This window comes from Urocitellus parryii, chromosome 10, assembly GCF_045843805.1.
Source record: "Urocitellus parryii isolate mUroPar1 chromosome 10, mUroPar1.hap1, whole genome shotgun sequence".
NCBI lineage: Eukaryota > Metazoa > Chordata > Mammalia > Rodentia > Sciuridae > Urocitellus > Urocitellus parryii.
In genome coordinates this window covers 108933809-108953243 of record NC_135540.1, presented here as the reverse complement: position 1 = coordinate 108953243, position 19435 = coordinate 108933809, and the positions used below count along the sequence as shown (strand labels likewise).

General features: G+C 33.3%; 1 protein-coding gene across 1 annotated transcript; it reads right to left on the bottom strand.

Annotated features, from left to right (window-relative positions):
* Window positions 1–617: 617 nt before the first annotated feature.
* On the bottom strand, window positions 618–863 carry Cox7b2 (cytochrome c oxidase subunit 7B2). The gene has a single exon (XM_026385159.1). The coding sequence runs from the start codon at window positions 861–863 to the stop codon at window positions 618–620; it is 246 nt and encodes an 81-aa protein (XP_026240944.1).
* Window positions 864–19435: the final 18572 nt, after the last annotated feature.

The following is a 19435-nucleotide window of genomic DNA, read 5'->3' as shown; positions in this document are numbered from 1 at the left end:
TTGAAGCGAATAGTGCCATCAATAGATTATGTTTAAAATGATCACTCTGCTGCTACAATGAAAACAGAATTATGGTGTTGGGGTTTGGGGTTCAGGCTTAGGAACAAAGGAAGAAGTACAGAAGCAAAGAGGCAGATAGAAAAAAAAATTATAATAAACTCAGTAAACAGAAGAATACATGTTTTATTAGTTCTACTTTCAAATATTTGTTATTTAGCTGAGCATGGTGGCCCATACCTGTAATCCAAGAAGCTCAAGAGGCTGAGGCAGGAAAATTGCAAATTGAAAGCCAATTTAAGCAACTTAGAGGTTCTAAGCAGCTTAGCAAGACCAATCTCAAAATAAAAATTAAAAAGGACTATGAATTTGGCTTAGTAGTTAAGGACCCCCAGGGTCAATCTCTGGAGCCGAAAAACAAAAAAACAAAAACACAAATATATATATATTCATAGTCTCCTGAAATCTAGATCCACTGTATTGCTTTCAGGCACTAAAATGACTATTCTCTATGACTTTAAAGATTTTATTTTTTTTCAAGCATATACATTGTAATGAGCAACAGTGCTCAAAAGACAAATTGGCTTTGAAACAATTCTGGATTATCATAATAGTGATGGTTACTGATTATTCCACTCTTTGGGGGTAACTCTGCCAACAGGAGATGGGTTCCATTGTATCCCCATCTGTGTAGTTAAAAACACCCATGCAACAACACAGAAAGTGGTGCCACTAGCTAGTACTATGTTGCCATATTTGTCATGAAAATTTGGTGATTGTTTTATGTGACTCTGTCTTGCCATAATTTGCTGAATTCTCCAAATCTTGAGACTACTGAATGCATATCTTGCCAAGGAAAACATCATGAAGGTATGACAGGATTGCAGTTGATTGCAGTTACTGGTCTATAAACTCGTTGCAAAGAGACCTGGGAAAACAAACAAAAAGGGCAATGAAATCTGATCTGCATTCAATTCCTTGCTTTCTGAATGTTTAGCCCATATCATCATTTGGAGCAGTGGTTAGGCATGTGAGTTTTGGTATCATGATGTCTGGATTTGAATCTCAGCTTTGCTATTGTTTAGTTATATGAACTGGGTCAGTTATTTTACCTCTCTTTGCCTTAGTTTCCTCTTTGTCAAACTGAGATAATAATGTCCAACAAGAAGTTGAGTAAACATGCAATAAGTGCTAGCTTTTCTACTTTTCATAAACGTTCAATGACTTGCTCTATAAATAGAATCCAACTTTAACAGGCTTAAAATAGCCATTTAAAATCATATCCAAAGTGGCCCATTATCTAACAATCTAGTCTCATTTCTAATATATACTCCAGACTTCAGTCAGAATTATCAGGCAATCACAAAATATGTTACATCTTGCTTTATCTTCTTCTTGTTTAACTCCTACTTCTCTCTTCTGTTCTGTCTATAACTAAACATTTAATTTCCCCTTTTTACAAGAAAAATTCTGTTGGCATTTGAAATTTCAGCATAAAGTCACTACTCCTGTGAAGTCTTTTCCAAACATCCCTAAGCTGAATAAATCCCCTTTCTTGGGCTGCCATACTTTTTAACCCTTCTTTTGTAGCATTTGACATGAAGTATAGTCTTTTAAAAACAGCTTTTATTCTTTTAGAGCAGTTTTGGTTCATAGTAAAATCAAACTGAAAGTACAGAGATTTCTGAAATACCCTCTAACACCATATAATCACAGTCTCTTAGATATCTACATCTTCCAGTAGACAAACATAAGTGTTGTAATTGATGAACCTACAGTAATATATCATTATCAATGAAAGTTGATAATTTACATTATACCTTATTATTGGGGCTGTATACCCTATGGGTTTTGAGAAACGTATGATGACACATACAGAATAGTTTCTGTTACCTAAAAATCCCTCTGTGTTCTATTCATGCTTTGTTGTTCATTAATTCTATCAACCACTGATCTTTTCATTGACTCCATAGTTTTACCCTTTCCCAGAATGTCATATAATTGGAATCATTTTTATATAGCCTTATTAGATGTACTTCATTCACTTAGTAATATGCATTTACTTTTCTTTCCTGTCTTTTTAGGGTTTGCTAGTTCATTTCTTTTTAGTGCTGCATAATATTCCATTGGTTGGCTAGACAAAGAGGTTTTTTTATCCATATTTTTACAGAAGAAAATTTTGTTTCATACCAAGTACAGGCAATTATTAAAAAAAATCTAAACATCTATGTGCAGGTTTCTGTGTAGACATAAGTTTTTGATGAATTCAGGTAAATATCAAGGAGTGTGATTACTGAATCATATGGTAATAGTATGTGCACATATATATTTTTTTCACTTCCACCTACAATGAATGAAAGTTCCTGTAGTTCCTTAATAGCATTTGGCATGTTAATGTTTGGGATTTTGATCGTTCTAAGAGGTGTGTAGATTATTTAATTTGCAGTTTCCTAACTGACGTATAATGCTGAGCACCTTTTCATATATTTATTTGCCACCTGTATATCCTCCTTGTTGAGGTGCCTGTTTCAAATATTTTATCCACGTTTTTAATCAAATGGTTCATTTTCTTATTTTTGAATTTTAAGAGTCCTTTGCATATTTTGAATAACATGCCTCTATCAGATGTATCTTTTGAAAATATTTTCTCCTTGCCTATGGTTCACCTTGTAATTCTATTAAGGTGTTATCTTTTTATTCCTTCCTGTTACATTGTAAGGTCTCTGAGAGGAAGAGATAGACATTTTCATGAAAAGTAGATTGACACAAAAGCCTAGAGAGAACTTTTTGAACCAATTCAAAGTATAAATGAATATTGGTATCCTCATAAGAAGCCACATAAATACAAAAGTAAGTAAAAAATAACAAAATCATATGTGTGTTTTGTAATAGCTCTAATGATTTTATTTCTTTATAGTCATAATAAGAAATATAGAAGTAGAAACAGATTGAAGAATTCTCTTGATTTTCCTTTCTTCGTGAAAGCTGTCAAACTGCTCAGCCTTTAGCAATGACATATGTTAACTGTGGCCTAAATATAGACAACATGGATATAAAAGGGCCTGAGGTCAATATTTACAAACTTATAATTGTTCACTGAGATTTTCCAACTCAAAAGAATTTATTCCCAGCATAGAAAATAAGACCTTAAGGTTCTCTTTAATTTTGTACCATATGGTAAGTGGTACTCTTCATGATTGTGACAAACAAGGCAAATACAGAGCCAAATTAATTTCTTCTGAAGTTCCAAATATTAAAAGATGTTTCTAATTCGTGGTGAATCTCTCCACCAAAAGGCACCAAAGTTTAAATCTGAATTTAATTCATAGTAAACTGAAAGTAAAGTAGGTCAGATTGTGACAGATGTAGCCTTACTTCAACACAAAAGCACATATGGCACACACTGCTTTTGGACTTTAGGAAGGCAGGTAACCAAAGGACCTCTAGTGGGTCATCAACTCATGCCTGTTGCTTTATGACACATTGATTGCATTACTCCCATCTTCACAATGTTAAGTTGAAACTCAGATACTTTGCCTCTTATAACAGTGATTGCATTAGTTAGTAGTTTGGTGCATTCTTTGGTGATTCCTGTCATTATGAGGCTTTTCTTTTCTGTCCATCTTGAATTTTCTTGCAGCAGTAAGTGCCTATTGTTCAGAATTGTCCTTACAAACTCTTTCTGTAGTTTGTGGTTAACACTTCATATTATAATTAAATAATGCAATCTTCTCATTTTTCCCTTGTTGCATCAGTTGCCTTCAGATCTAACTTATATCTATCTTTATTTATGAAATACATGTAAAATCCACTGATTGGAGGAATTTTCCATTTTGCTTAACTCCCCATGACTCTCCCTTACAATCAATGTGTGTGATCAATGAATCCTAAGCCTATTTCCCAATGAACTAAAGCTATGGGTTCCAATAGATTCCCCTAAGGATGTGTGTGTGTGTGTAATACACACACGTATAAATACATATGCATATAAAATGGGGAATTCAATAATATAATGCAGGAAAAGGAAATACTTCTCAAAGCAGATGGTTTCTGATGAGAAAAGACACAAAGAGATGGAAGCAGACAGATTTCTTTAGATAACAAAAACAAAGTAAAGATTCCTCATGCCTGTGGCAATAAAAGAATTATGTTCTGAATAAATATAAATATTTAAAGGGAGTGATATAGCTTGTGAGGATTAAAAGGAAAAATTGTGTCATCTGTTTTATACAGGAATGCTGAAATTCAGTTCAAAAAAACAAAAAAGACCTCAGTCTAACAACAATAATAAAGTACCTTAAGATTTTAAACTTCAGTGGTAAAAATAATAATTTCAAATCACTGAAGACCATAAAAGTAGGTATTAATTGTGTAAGAAGACCTAACACTTCTTGACTGTGCCAGGATTTTGCACATCAGTGAGTATGTGCAAATACTTATAGAAAGGTGTTTATTTTTTCCCATTTTTCACATAAGAACAAATGATAGGACAGAAGTGAACACAACCACTCTCATTTTAAATCTAATGAAATCTTATAAAATTTTCAACTTCTCAGGTCTTCTTAAATACTTATATTTAACTATAACTACTACAAAACAAGACAGAATTCAATCAAACAAAAACAAAAGCAAAATTGTGTTTATCAGACATGGCCTTTTAATTGAAATTGGGTTGCTGCAGTTTATAATGTACTCACTGAGTGACTACTGCATGTCTGGGCCAGGACTGGATGCCAGCAATATAACACCTACCCTTAAGTAATATATGATATACTGAGGAATAAATAGCTATATTCTAAGAAAGAAAACTGGCTAGAGATGAGAACCCGGTCCCTTTCTAGACAGAGTTTTAGATGAAATGATATGCTGGATCTTGAAAGATGTTTTAGAAATAGAAAATTTTAAAACACTGGGATAGGGGATATGATTCAGTGGTAGAGTGCTTGCTTAGTGTGCACAAAGCCCTGAGTTCAATACCCAGCATTGCAAAAACAAAGAAAACAGAAAACAATGGGGGAACTTATGTAGATGAAGCAGAAAAAAACATAACTACAGAAGCCTGAAATGCCATGGGGACAGTGCAATCTGACAACCTCAATAACACCAAATAATAAGTGTTGGAGCAACAAATTTCCAACAGATAAGCTGGAGAGATGAAGAATGTACATGTTTAATGAGGATTTTGTATGCCTTCTATGGCATTTAGACACAATTTTACTGGTTAATGGTTACCATTATTGAAAAAAAGTTCTCAAACTTTATGTTTAAAGCATGATACAACTATAAAATCAAAATGTTTTCAAATTAAAAATGAACCAATGTATAAAACAAAGAAAATTCAGATTTGCCATATTCAGTATGACAGTTAATATTGTCCTGAAAATCTACTACTACTTGTAGAGGTGATGTTTCCTTTATTTTCATGTGTGTGTACTATATAGGAAGTTTTGGTATGACTAGGTTCTTCTAATTTTCCTTATTTTGTTTCAGGCATTAACATATTATTTAAATATAAAAGCTGCACACATTCTTTTTGTGTTAATACAAAATGCATAATTTTATACTAATGCAAACAAAATACAACACAAAGATGAGCAGAAGCACTATTAATCAATAAGCAACATTATCGAGATCTCATTATTTTCTTATATTTCTTACATCAAAGACATGCATCCTTTACATGAAAATTGCAGTAAATGTTTCACTAATGTTTAACTTCTTACATTTTTTTTGTCATTCTCTCCATCAATTCTCTACCTAACAATTCTGTGTGAAGTGGTTTTTATTCCCAGACTTTTCCTCTATCTTTAAACATAAAAGAAGATAAATTTGATTTCATGGCTGCATATAGAAAATGATTTTACAATTAAATAATTTAAGATGTCAAGTGACAATGTTTCCCTATGAAAATATTCTTCTACACATAAACCACATTTGAGAAGAAACTACTGATTGGTTTAATCAGAAACAGACTGAGATAACGGAAAAGTCTGGGAATAAGAACCACTTCACACAGATAATTGTTAGGTGGAGAATTGATGAAGAGAATGACAAAAAAATGTAAGTAGTTAAACATTAGTGAGACATTTACTGCAATGTTTCATGTAAAAGATAACAATGATATAAAATAATTAGAAATATTAGAAAAAATGAAATCCAATTGATTTAGCAAATGAGTTACTCTAGTTGAGAATTCCAATAAATTATTCTCTATGTTAAGATTTCAGCTAAATCTCTGTCCAAATTTCTGCTCACAATCTGTGGAAAGATACTAACTCTGTAGCCTGTAGATAACCCAAGGGAATCATAGTTTGAATGGTCTATACATAAAATCCAGAATAATCAAAACATATATAAGTGAGGTGCTCTAAAAGGGAGCAGAATCCTGAAAGGATTTTCTGTATGATCCTAAAGAAAAATCTTTATGGACCTAAATGACCCATTTAGCTAACATAAGGCTTTCTATGTAATTTCAAGGGGAAAATAGGAAACAGTATCCTATTTTGCAAATGTGCCAGATATTATTCTTAAATACCTCAGAGCGATCATGCACATGAAGGAATTAAATTTATATTAGGACTTCCTGTTTTGTACACAACTGATACTTTGGTACAAATAATTCTTTGGGGATGAAGGGTTTAATACTATGCATTTTATGATGTACTGACATCCCTCTTCTACCCACAAAATACTGGTAGTACCAACTTCCAGTTTTTTAAAATTTTTTTTTTTTAGTTATCAATTGACCTTTGTTTTATTTATTTATATGTGGTGCTGAGAATCAAACCCAGTGCCTCACACATGCTAAACAAGCACTCTACAATGAGCTACAACCCCAGCCTCCAGTTTTGATACCACAAATATCTTCTTACATTGCCAAAGTAACCCAGTATGTGAAATAACTTTCAGCTGAGAATCACTGTTGTATACAGAGTAATATTTGTCCTATTTCTTTCCCCACAATTTATAACATCTTTCTATTCAATACAGAAGATAACCTATGTTCTAAGGAATTATATTCTGCCATTGCCTTCCATGGGATACAAAAAGGTTGCCCATCAATAATTTTTCCTGAACTAAGCCCAATAGTGAAAAGTGTTTTACAGTTCAACAACTTAGATGAATCAATTAAATCTATCTGGGCTATAACTTAGATGAATCACTTAAATATATTTTCTCCATAAAATAAAAATCTTGAACTAATTTAGTTTTCCCAAAACCTGCTTAATCCTAAGCGTCATTTGGAATCTTTATTACAAAATGTAGATTTCTGAGTTTCATGATAAGTGTATTGAAAGAGACTATGCCGAGGAGTACCCTAAGAATCTGTATCTCTGAAATAAGTTCTCAGGATAGTGTTACAATCAGACATGTTTATGGAACACTGAATCAGATAGACTCTAAGGTACTATCTAATTCTAACACCCTTGGCCTTTCCAAAGTGAAAACATTTTAGGAAAACCATTTATTCTTTTAGGCCACTGAAAAAGTACAGAAATAATTGAATTCACTATTATGGTAATTTAGAAAGCAGTACCTGAGTGACCTGAAAGAGTTATAGGGACCCCATGGGAATAAGTTAGTCAACAGAAACATTTGGCAGCATTTAAAAACATTAAAAGCACTAGTAATACTGGTACTTTGCCATATAATGAATGATGCAATTTCAAAGCTAAGGCTCCTAGACAACATTACTCAACTGAAGCACCTTCATTTCTACATGCTTTTATTTCCACTCTTCTTTTTAGAGCCTTAGAATATCAATGCAAAATAAGAAACAATAAAAAGGCAATCTTCTTGAAATGAAAATGCACATAACCTGCAGTGTCTTCAGTTCATTTATGTATTTGTCAGAAAACTGTGATGCTCAAGGGGGGATTAAGTGTACACAGTACGAGTGTCTTCCATCAGGCTACTTAAGTTCTTGGTCCTTTTATAACAGGAAATGTGGGAACCCTGCAGGAAGCAATACTGCTGGTAGAAAATCTGAACAATGGTTCCATTTTATATGTAATAGCATCATCTACTGAGTCAATGAATTGATGTATAGTATAGCTTTTTGCTTAAGGCTATACTTTCTGTCACTTTATTAAGTCTAGTAAGTTATGTAAATCAATGCTACCTGAACAAACAGAAAGGCAGAATGCAACAATGAATTGATATGCCAGGAGGCAGAAAGAACAGACTAGACAAAGATCTTTATAAATTAACATCCTCCAAGTCCAAATGTTGTCTGAAGAGTTAAGGGCTATAAGATCTGCATTCTTCTCATATTATTCCCATAATCAAAATCTAAACCAACATTTTATATCCTATATGGGATGCTGAAAAGTATTCAATAATGTCTGCCCTGGGAATAAGGAAAGCATTAATTGAGGCATTTATTTTGTGTACTTGATCATGTTAATATGGTTCATGTAACTACCAACAAACAATATTTTATTTGTTCTAATTAGTTATACATGACAGTAAGCATTTTGATATATCATACATAAATGGAGTATAACTTCTTATTCTTCTGGTTGTACATGGTGCAGTGCAGAGCTACACCAGTCATTCAATCATATAAGCACATAGGGTAATAATACCCAATTCATTCTACTATCCTTTCTAACTTTGTACTCCCTCCCCTTCATTCACCCACCTCTGTCTAATCCAAAGTAACTCTATTCTTCCCTAGCCCCTCCCCTTATCGTGAATTAGCATCTGCATATCAGAGAAAATATTCGGCCTTGGTTCTTTGGGGATTGGCTTATTTTGTTTAGCATGATATTCCCCAGCTCCATTCATTTACCAGAAAATGCCATAATTTCATGTTTCTTTAAGGCTGAGTAATATTCCATTGTGTATATATATCTCATTTTCTTTGTCCATTCATCTGTTGAAGCACCTAGGTTGGTTCCATAGGTTAGCTATACACACAATGTTTTTAATCAGTTTTCCAACTATATTAATTCTTTCCTTTCTAATATCTGTGTAAAAGATACAACAGTAAAAAAAGAGCTTGAGGGCTTTTCTTCATGTTGCACTGCAAGTAAGTTGCATGACCGTGCAATAATTCTTATTTTGCTTGATAATAAACTTCAAGAAGTGCCGGCACATTTCCTTCAATGTATGTATATGTTATGTTTACTTAAAATATATTTAAAACATTGGAAGTAGCTAATTCTATTATTCTGTTATTTCAGGAAATGTACTTGTATTATAAAATAGACAGCTGTAGTTACTCTTGAGAGGTTTTATGTTTTAACTACATTCTATGGTTAAATGGTTGTTGTATAGTCAAGCCTGAATAGAATAGTCTATTTCAGAAGCTCTGGAAAGTTAAAACACTTGGATAAATGCATACCATTTATTTCTTCTAATCTAGAAAAAGAAAGAGATCATAGTCATAATAAAATTCCAGAAACCTTGAAAGACTTCATCCATAAACTGATATAGGGTTACTAAAAGACATTAAATATAGGTTGGTATGTTAAATCCCCAATTAAGAACTTACTTTGATACAATTGTAGAGAAGGATTTGCAGTGGAATATAACTGGACAATGAGAGCTGGATATGGGGCTATTATAATAGTTCCAATAAGAAAAAATGAGGGCACAAATGCGTATAGTTTACCAGTGAAGGTCCCAAAATGTGCTAGTCCTTTGTTATAATCATATTTCTGCATCTAATACTTAGCTTTGCAGAGCAAAACCCTGTTACTTCTGCATAGGCATCAAGTGATGGCAAACCTATGTAAATCCATTTTATCTCAATGGAACTCTCAGAATTTAATGTATGAACTGAAATGTAGGAATTTATTTCCTTAACTTTAAAAGCATATTCCATTTCAGTGACTGAAATGAATAATCTATTTCTTAGTTTTACGAAACTGACACTGATTCCAATTTTAAAATGACCTTCTACCAGTACTTCCAAAAATCACATGCCTATTTCACTAGTTCTGTTTGCCATTAGTGGAAACTACATGAAAAAGAGCTCCAATGGCATATAAGTTTAGGAAATCTTTAAGCATTTTTCAAACTCTATGGTCCTTGTGTACACAGTGATTTTCTGAGAGGATGTTATGTGGTTCTTTCCAAACTTAGCTAGGCATGTCACACTTGTATTCCCTGGAGTGTATCTCCATAATGTATTAGGATTTTCCATAACACATTAGGAGAACACCAAAGGAAGACTCTGTGCTCCCAAGGATGTTACATATTTGTACCCATTTCCAGTGGCTAAATAGTTCCAGGAGACATTTCACAAAACAAATTGTTTCTTCATGGGGACTTTTAACATATGACTCAAGTAGCACAAGATATATGGTAAGCCCAGGGTATCTTAACAACACTCAATAGAAGCATTTAACTCTGCTAATTTCAGCAGTTTTAATATTTGTGCAGATGTTTCTCTTGTATACACATCAATCTGTATTCATGAAATGCCCTGTGAATATAAAGGATGCATGTTTCTGCATAAACCATTAGAGTTCCATCATGACCCTTCATTGCAAAATTTGGAAATTTCATTTAAATCTTGAAAATGTACAAGTATAGCACTGAAATACTTAGGTGAAAATAAACCTTAAAAAGTTTAAGTTTTAGGTAGTAAAGACATTTTAATTGTAAATACTATTACCAACTCTTTGTTTTGCATAAAAATCATTTCCAGTTACTAACTAGAACTTAGGCCAATAAAAGTGTAATCTAGAAGTTAATTTCAATAAAGATCAAAATTCAGATTGTAATATTCAGCATTATAAGGTTATCCTTTTCTCCTTATATCTGAAGTATCTAGCCCCATCCCCAACTTAATCTATGTTGGCTCTCTTAAATTCTGCTCAAAAATGTACCCCTAAATTAGACCTTTATGACTAAAGCTTTTGTTATTGCCATCACCTGGACAACTTAGGGAGCATTTGCAGAGAATTCCATTTGATGAGAAGAGCACTTCACAGCTTTAAAGTAGTAAATGTGATCATTTTGCAAGTTGTTTACCAGGCCAGTGATGTCTTTCAGGATAATTTCTCTTTTTTCCATTGTCATAAAATTTTGGAAACTTTTCAAAACTTTTAACAAGACATTGGCATTTTACCTTTTTCTTCTTCCAATTTGGATTCATTATTTGGAAGAGGGAAAATCTTTAGCCTAAGGGGCTGGGGCTGCCTCTGGAGACTGACTTTTTCCCTGTAGAAGCTGCAGTAGAAACAGTAAGACAGGATGCACTTTGCCAAACCTTGGGGCAGGGAGCTTGCTTTAGTGAACTGGTATTTCATTTTACTTTTTCTTTTAAATTCCTGAGGGAAGGGTGATAAAACAGATCATCCTTCTGTAGGTGATCTTCTAGAAGGGTAATCTTCTTTTTTTAAATATTAAAATTTCCAATAGAATTCTATTTTTAGAGAGTTACTAAGTTTTAGTTTCTCTTTCATTAATCCAATGGTATTCAAAATTCCATAGGCTAAAGAGACATTTTAAAACTAAGTCAACAGAATGTCCTTTTAAACATTTGTTAATTGAAAAAATAAAATTTCTATGCACATAGTTAATTATATACAAAGTTAATACAGCTTAAAACCACTGCTGATAATAGAAAAATGGGCTTCCTTATATAGATAATAATTTTACTATATTTCATCAAATCCAAATCACTGGATTTGAGGAACTTTTGATCACTTTAAATTGACTGTTAATTAATGTTTGGGCACTGGACATTAATGACTAGATGTGATAAATATATGTTGAGGAACAAAGTAGACAGAAATAGGAGATGGTAAATACACAGATCCCACTACTCTTTTCATGGTTACCATGTTAATTAAGGAAAAAGTGTTGAAAAAAATATAAATACAAATTATATACATATAATTACAAAAGAAGCACAATAATCTGAGTATAGAACAGATGAGGTGCTTGAATCTTTTGCCCTACTCTAGAATCATGGCACTGAGAATGGCAGATGAAGGGTTTCCTAAGATTGAAAGGGAGTTGCAGAGGTAGATGGAAGGGATACTGAATGACCACTCCCCACCTCCAAATGAGGCCACCTATACAATTATAGATACTTTTGAATGTGGAAGGGAAAATAAAAATGTTTATGCAGTGAGTGACAAGGGTCAGGGGTTTAGATACTCTGTAGTTTCTTTCACCTTTATCTCTTTATTTTCTATATCTACAGTTACAAATAAATGTGTTACATTGCCCCAGAGGAATCAATGCTAGGGGCAATTAGGACTGTGCAAGGATAGACACAGGCACATCCTTTTTTCTGCAACTTGTTTCCAGAATTGAAAGTTTCAAGATTTTTTTACTACATGAACAGATTCTCTAGAAAATATTCAAGAGTACAGTATGTATTTTATTATTTTCACATGATTCAATTAATCTGCTATTACTTGACTACACACTGCTAAACATTGGAGTTACAAAAAACTAAGCAAGAATAGTTTATTCTTTCCAGGAATGCTCAATTAGCAGAATAGACAGGTAATCATAAAGTTTCAATTAGGATATTATGCCACCAAAACTAAGAGACATCTTTCTTATCAAAGAGCTCATGAAATATATTCTGGAGTAACTGATACATACACTAAGTCCACAAACAGGATCAGCCCAATGAAAATAAAAATGGGGGTGGAAAGATTTATTAAAGGCTTTTTTCTACCTCAAGGGTAAAATTTAGTTTTCAAACACTTCTTTAGAAATGACCTTCAAGGCCAATCATCTATAAATCAGGAGACTTTCCTTTAATGTCAAATTCATAACAGCAACATTTGTAACAATGGTACATAAGCATTATATTAGAATAAAGCTCTTTCTGGCTTTTGCCAATGCTATAATATGATTTCATTTTGATTTAACATCATATAGTAATCACCATAAAATTTGTTTTTAATGTTAGTATAAACTCATAGGACATAGTCTTCAGAGACTTCTTGAAAACAAATGTAATTCATAAAACTGGATCAAAATAAAATGATCAGAGTTAAGATAGTTAGAATTCAATTGTATTTAGAAATAACAATATCCAAGGTGGAGCCATTTCCTGCATATACACTAGAATTCATGAAGCTGCAGCATTATCTGTAACTTTATCAGTCACATTAAAAAACAGAAAAAATATATTTAAAAATCTTGGAAGCAATAATGGTAAAAATCAATAGTGGTCATACTCCATAAAACATACTTTATACAAGAGAGGAATTAAGTTAAAGAGTATGAAGTTATGACCTTAAAGTTATTATCACACATTATCTTAGGAGCATACAAACAGTAACCACTAAAATTTTGTAAAGTCTAAAAATATTGAAAATGCATATACTCACCAGCTAAATAATGCTGGGAATTCCCTACATAAGGCATTCAATTATTTGACTGCAGTAAACAGTCTCAGAACAAAAAATTATTTAAGTCAAAACAATAATTTATATTTCCTAAATACTATACACAATGTAGATGGAAGGACCCTGCCACATGGAAAAAAAGATCCATATTCAGAAATCTACTCAAGGAACACTGTCCATTTCTGAACTTCCATTGCTCTTCTTTTGCACATCCCAGTTTCTATTCTATCATTCTATATTTACCAGTGGTAGATGTGTCAATGACCTTTCTATTCCCACAAATGAAAAATTTAGGTCGTTTTTCTTCACTATTCACTGCAGTAATAACAATGAAACTTCCCTTCTCTAGAAATCCACTTTAAAATAGCTTTTATAATTTTCTGAGTTTTTCTGTCTCTGTGGTAATTTCTTCTTTGTAAATTCATCTTCCTCCAACAGATTCTTAAATGTAAAAGTTCTTCATGGTTCATCAAAAAAGTTTCCCTCCATTTTCACTTCTTAATCTCCACCTCTCTAGATATTACCAACCAAACCAATAAACTTATTTATGAGGGTGATAGATAAAATCAAATTATATCTCCACAAATAAACAATTTTGAGTTTCAGAGCATTACATGAAACTGCCTTTCTAATATTTCTACTAACACAGTTCAAGTGCATGGAAAAAATCACCAGGCTTAAGCCTACAGTCATATTCTTTTACCCTCAAACTTGGACCTTACTAATGTTTCCTATCCCAAACACAACCTCCGTCCATCTAGTTGAGCAAGTTAAATTCAAAAATAATTCTTGACACCTTTGAATCCCTCACAGGATTTAATGTACCATTGGTTCTTCACATTTCACATGTTAAGAAAAACTCAAATCTGCTAACTCATCTTTTATCTAAATCGTATCTATGAGAGCCAAAATTCTCTTTATGGACTTTCCTTAAATGGTCTTTTAGAAACACCTCTGCCATATCTTATCCTCAATCTATTCTCCCAATTGCTAATAAAGTGATATTCTAAAAGCATAAACATGACTATGCCACATTGACACAGAAAATTCAGTTACACTACCTCTGTGATCATTTATTTTTAAAAACACTTCAATATAAATAGTGTAACACACGATAATAAATTAAGTTCAGTCTACAGCATAAGGGTTTTCAGTTGGTATTTGATGTACACTAATCAGAAATCTACATTTTAGGAATGATTATATATTCACCTGTCATAAAAGTGGAGAAATTATATACCAGAGGGTTTGTTATAGTATTTGGTTGACTAAAAAGGTCATATCAGTCCTAATGCTCTCGCATGAATAGTAACAAAATCAAGTTTGTACAGCAGCCTGACACACTGGGAATAGTCCTTTCAATCTACAGTTCCATTGGTCTTGAGTTCCTGTATTGAATGGAGAACTATGTTATCTAATTCAACTATCTTATCTTTGTTATGACTCAGTCTACTTATGTAGCTATAACAAAATACACTTATTGTGTGACTTAAACAGTAGAGATTTATTTTCTCATAGTTCTAGGGGAAGGAAAGCCCAAGATCAAGGTTCAGCAACATTTTGGTTTATATTAAGGGCTTCCTTGCTGACACCTTCTCTCTGTGTCCTCATATAGTAGAGAGAGAGAGAGAGAGAGAGAGAGAGAGAGAGAGAGAGAGAGAGAGACGAAGAGAGAGAGAGAGAAGGGGGAGGAGGGAGAGAGAGGGAGGAGGGGGAGTGAGAGAGAGGGAGAGAGAGAGAGAGAGAAAGAGAGATGAGGTTTTGATGTCTCTTCTTCTTATAAGGGGATCATCTCTATGGAATTAGGCTCCACCCCCAATGACCTCATTTAACCTTTAACATCCATTCACATGCTCTTATCTCAAAATAAAGATACAATGGGTATTGAGTTTTGACATTTGGATTGGTGGGGGGTTAGGTGAGGCATACACACATTCAGTATGTAATAATGATATATAAAACTTTCATGGCTTTTGGCCACTTATTCAGCAACATTTTATAAAAATTCCCAAACCACTTTCTGCAGTCTTATTACATATGGTTTTCTTTCCCTTTCTTTCTAGTCCTTCTCATCACTGAGTTTTTGGTTCTTTTTCTTCTCACTCCATACAGTCATGCATCCAAATAATCCCTCTGTTACCAAATCAAACTATTCTCAAAAATGTATTTAAATTCTCTCAGTTACTGTCTCTACTCAAAAATGACAAACTAGGCCTATGGCATACATCACTTGGAATTTTGCTAAAACATATATAAACTTAATGTTGGGGGTGGAGTACATGCCATGTCATTTAGTCAACATCAGTATGTCTACTTTCTGAATTATTTCTTATATTAACATTTTATTCTCCTTTAACTTCTAGCAGAAAATGTGGATATTAACTATTATCTTCATTTATAGCAGACAAAACTGAGAAAATTCTTATGCTCTTCTGTTATTTGTGACCTTAGGTATATATTGAAATAGTAGTGATAAAATAGACATGCTCTCTGCCTTTGTGGAGTTTGAACAATATGGAAGTAAGTCATTTAATAACCACAATCCTATATAATTACAAAATGTGAAAAATGCTATGAAATACCAAATGCTAAACAATGGAAATAATTAGATTTTATACTGAGTAAGCAGGACAGATTTACCTGAGGAAAGTAAATTTAAAGTGAGACCAGATAATGATCAGAAATATCCCTGGGAAAAAAAGGAAAAAAATTCTAAGCAAAAGTTCAACATACAAAGGCCCTGAGATAGAAACTTAAAAATGCCCAGTGGACTAAAGAGATGAATTAGAAGAAAGATATGTTGTTTCCTAATATTCTCAACTGAGAGATATAAGTAAGGAATGACATGACCTTAGCAATAAACCATAAAGAATTACTAAGAAACCTAGAAAAAAATAAATGGAATTTCCAAAAATATAAATAACTGATATAAAAATTTAGCCAACATATTTAATAGCAGTTTAGGCCCAGATGAAGAGAGAAACAGTAAACAAGAAGATTAATCCAAGGAAATTATTCATAATTGAGCAAATACCTAGAAGGGAACTCAGAACTGCACAAGTGAGTGAACATGGAGTCAAGTTTTGGTACACTAGTTAGTGTACATGAAGTGAAGTTATAATAAAAATATTACTTCCAACTAGGCCTGCTCAGAATTTCCTTCTCATTTTGACTCTTGAAAACCACTGTCTTTTGACTGCTTAGTCACCTGAACTGGCTGTAAATCAAATATATGAAAACTTCTTGGAAGACAGATGAGCTATTTACATAGTGAGCTAAATGTTTTCTCTTTAGCAGGATCTCAGCTCTCCCTCAATCAGAGCATTTTTAAGTGAGTATAAATTTTTTTAAAAAAGCTTTAAAAAGAATGCTATGGTAAAAGAAGATAGAACTCCATGAAACATAATCCCTATTCTATCTATACAACCTGCTTGTCAGCAAAACCAGTAGCAGGGGGCCACCTAAATTGTAGCATCTACAGTGTAATATAGTTTCCTGCTGTTTTCACGCAGCCAAGGTATCCATTAAAGAGCTGGCATAGCTTCTAGAGGCACATTAGAAATGGCCTTTACTAAATACACAATCTCCTCTTCCTTATTCTTATGGATTATATTGCTTTAATTGGTCAATCATTCCGACTGCATTCCCCTGATCCCAGGGCAAGTGAGAGAACTTAACTGCTTCTGCATATGTTATGGCAACAGTCTCTCTTGATGAGGAAGTATAACATAGAATTAGGGCTGAAATGCATTTTTCACAGGTTATTACTTCCTTTTACTATTTTATGTCTGAAATGTGAATGTTTGGTCTCAATATCTCAAGCTGCTTGAAACTCAAAGGTTCACTGCTTTGCTCTAGGGAAATATAGATCTCTGCTGACCAACATGATGAATTGCTTTTTGTTATGCCCTTCTCAGACCTTTGGAAATACTGCAGATTAAAAATCAAAAGAGCCCAGGAGAAATCAGAAATTCTAACTATACGTCAGAAGTTGTTGAATTCAGTGAATTATAAGAGATTTAAAAATCCCACTTTCCATTAGGACACCTTACAAACTCTTTCGTCACAACTGCCATCTATTCACCTATTGTTATTGTTTTTTTCTTCTTCTTCTATTAAGCAATTAGTGAGAGTGCAAATAATTATATGAATACTATGATCCTGTTTGCAAGATCCAGAAAATTCTAGTCTCAAGTCTGAAACTTTATTAACTATATGTAACCTTGGGCAGGTTGAAAACTTTCCTCAAATGTAAATAAAAATAATACACCTATTGTAATCAAAAAGAAATGGTTTCTACAAGGCTTCATGGGAGTAGGAATAAGACAAGAGAATATAATGCCTAGCAAAGAGAAAGTAAAGGAGTTTCAGCTCATTCATCAAATAAACCACACACTATTGATACTGCTTCCCCTCCTCTTTTGTTTTCCTACTTAATCATAAACAATGTTTTTATGAGGGATTCTTACTCACTTTGATTCTTTTGACAGAATTCTTTGGACATAAAAGTTCTCAAATGTTTGCTGAATTAATGAATAATTGAGTTAAGTCAAGATAGGTGAACAGCCATGGGGTGACAGTAGACAAAGAAAGAAAAGTAAAAGATAAGTTTTTCATTAAGGTTTTCATATATCATAACAGTCAAAGGTAAACATATATAGAAATGTAAGAATACAGCATATACATATATATCATAATTCAGCCAAATTATCCCTTATTTCATTCACACATATTTGCTTATATAACTGTAACTTATATATCATAATTCAGCCAAATTATCCCTTATTTCATTCACACATATTTGCTTATATAACTGTAACTTCTGGCCCATCCCTATCCAATGGATTTCATAGTTTATGAATTTTAGAAAGAAAAGATCCATCATAAAGCAAGGATATGTTCTTTTTTTTAATTTTTTTTATTGGTTGTTCAAAACATTACATAGCTCATGACATATCATCTTTCATACATTTGATTCAAGGGGTTATGAACTCCCATTTTTACCCCAAATACAAGTTGCAGAATCACATCGGTTACACATCCACATTTTTACATAATGCCATATTAGTGACTGTTGTATTCTGCTACCTTTCCTATCCCCTACTATCCCCCCTCCCCTTCCCTCCCATCTTTCCTCTCTACCCCATCTGCTGTTATTCAATTCTCTCCCTTGTTTTTTTCCCCCTTTCCCCTCACCATCTCTTATATGTAATTTTGTGTAACAATGAGGGTCTCCTTCCATTTCCATACAGATTCCCTTCTCTCTCCCTTTCCCTCCCACCACTCGTCTCTGTTTAATGTTAGTCTTTTCCTCATGCTCTTCCTCCCTGCTGTGTTCTTAGTTGGTCTCCTTATATCAAAGAAGACATTTGGCATTTGTTTTTTAAGGATTGGCTAGCTTCACTTAGCATAATCTGCTCTAATGCCATCCATTTCCCTGCAAATTCCATGATTTTGTCATTTTTTAGTGCTGCATAATACTCCATTGTGTATAAATGCCACATTTTTTTATCCATTCATCTATTGAAGGGCATCTAGGTTGATTCCAGAGTCTAGCTATTGTGAATTGTGCTGCTATAATCATTGATGTGGCAGTATCCCTATAGTATGCTCTTTTAAGGTCCTCAGGGAATAGTCCGAGAAGGGCGATAGCTGGGTCAAATAGTGGTTCCATTCCCAGCTTTCCCAGGAATCTCCATACTACTTTCCATATTGGCCGCACCAATTTGCAGTCCCACCAGCAATGTGCAAGTGTACCCTTTTCCCCACATCCTCACCAGCACTTATTGTTGTTTGACTTCATAATGGCTGCCAATCTTACTGGAGTGAGATGGTATCTTAGGGTGGTTTTGATTTGCATTTCTCTGACTGCTAGAGATGGTGAGCATTTTTTCATGTACTGAATGATCAATGGGTTACAGAAGACATAAAGGAGGAAATCAAAAAATTCTTAGAGATAAACGACAATACAGACAAAACATACCGGAATCTATAGGACACAATGAAAGCAGTTTTAAGAGGGAAATTCATTTCCTGGAGTTCATTCCTCAAAGAAAAGAAAAAAACAACAAATAAATGAACTCACACTACATCTCAAAACCCTAGAA

Excerpts from the sequence above, each read along its gene's own strand:
- Cox7b2 (XM_026385159.1), bottom strand. The coding sequence starts at position 863 with ATGATGTTTTCCTTGGCAAGATATGCATTCAGTAGTCTCAAGATTTGG.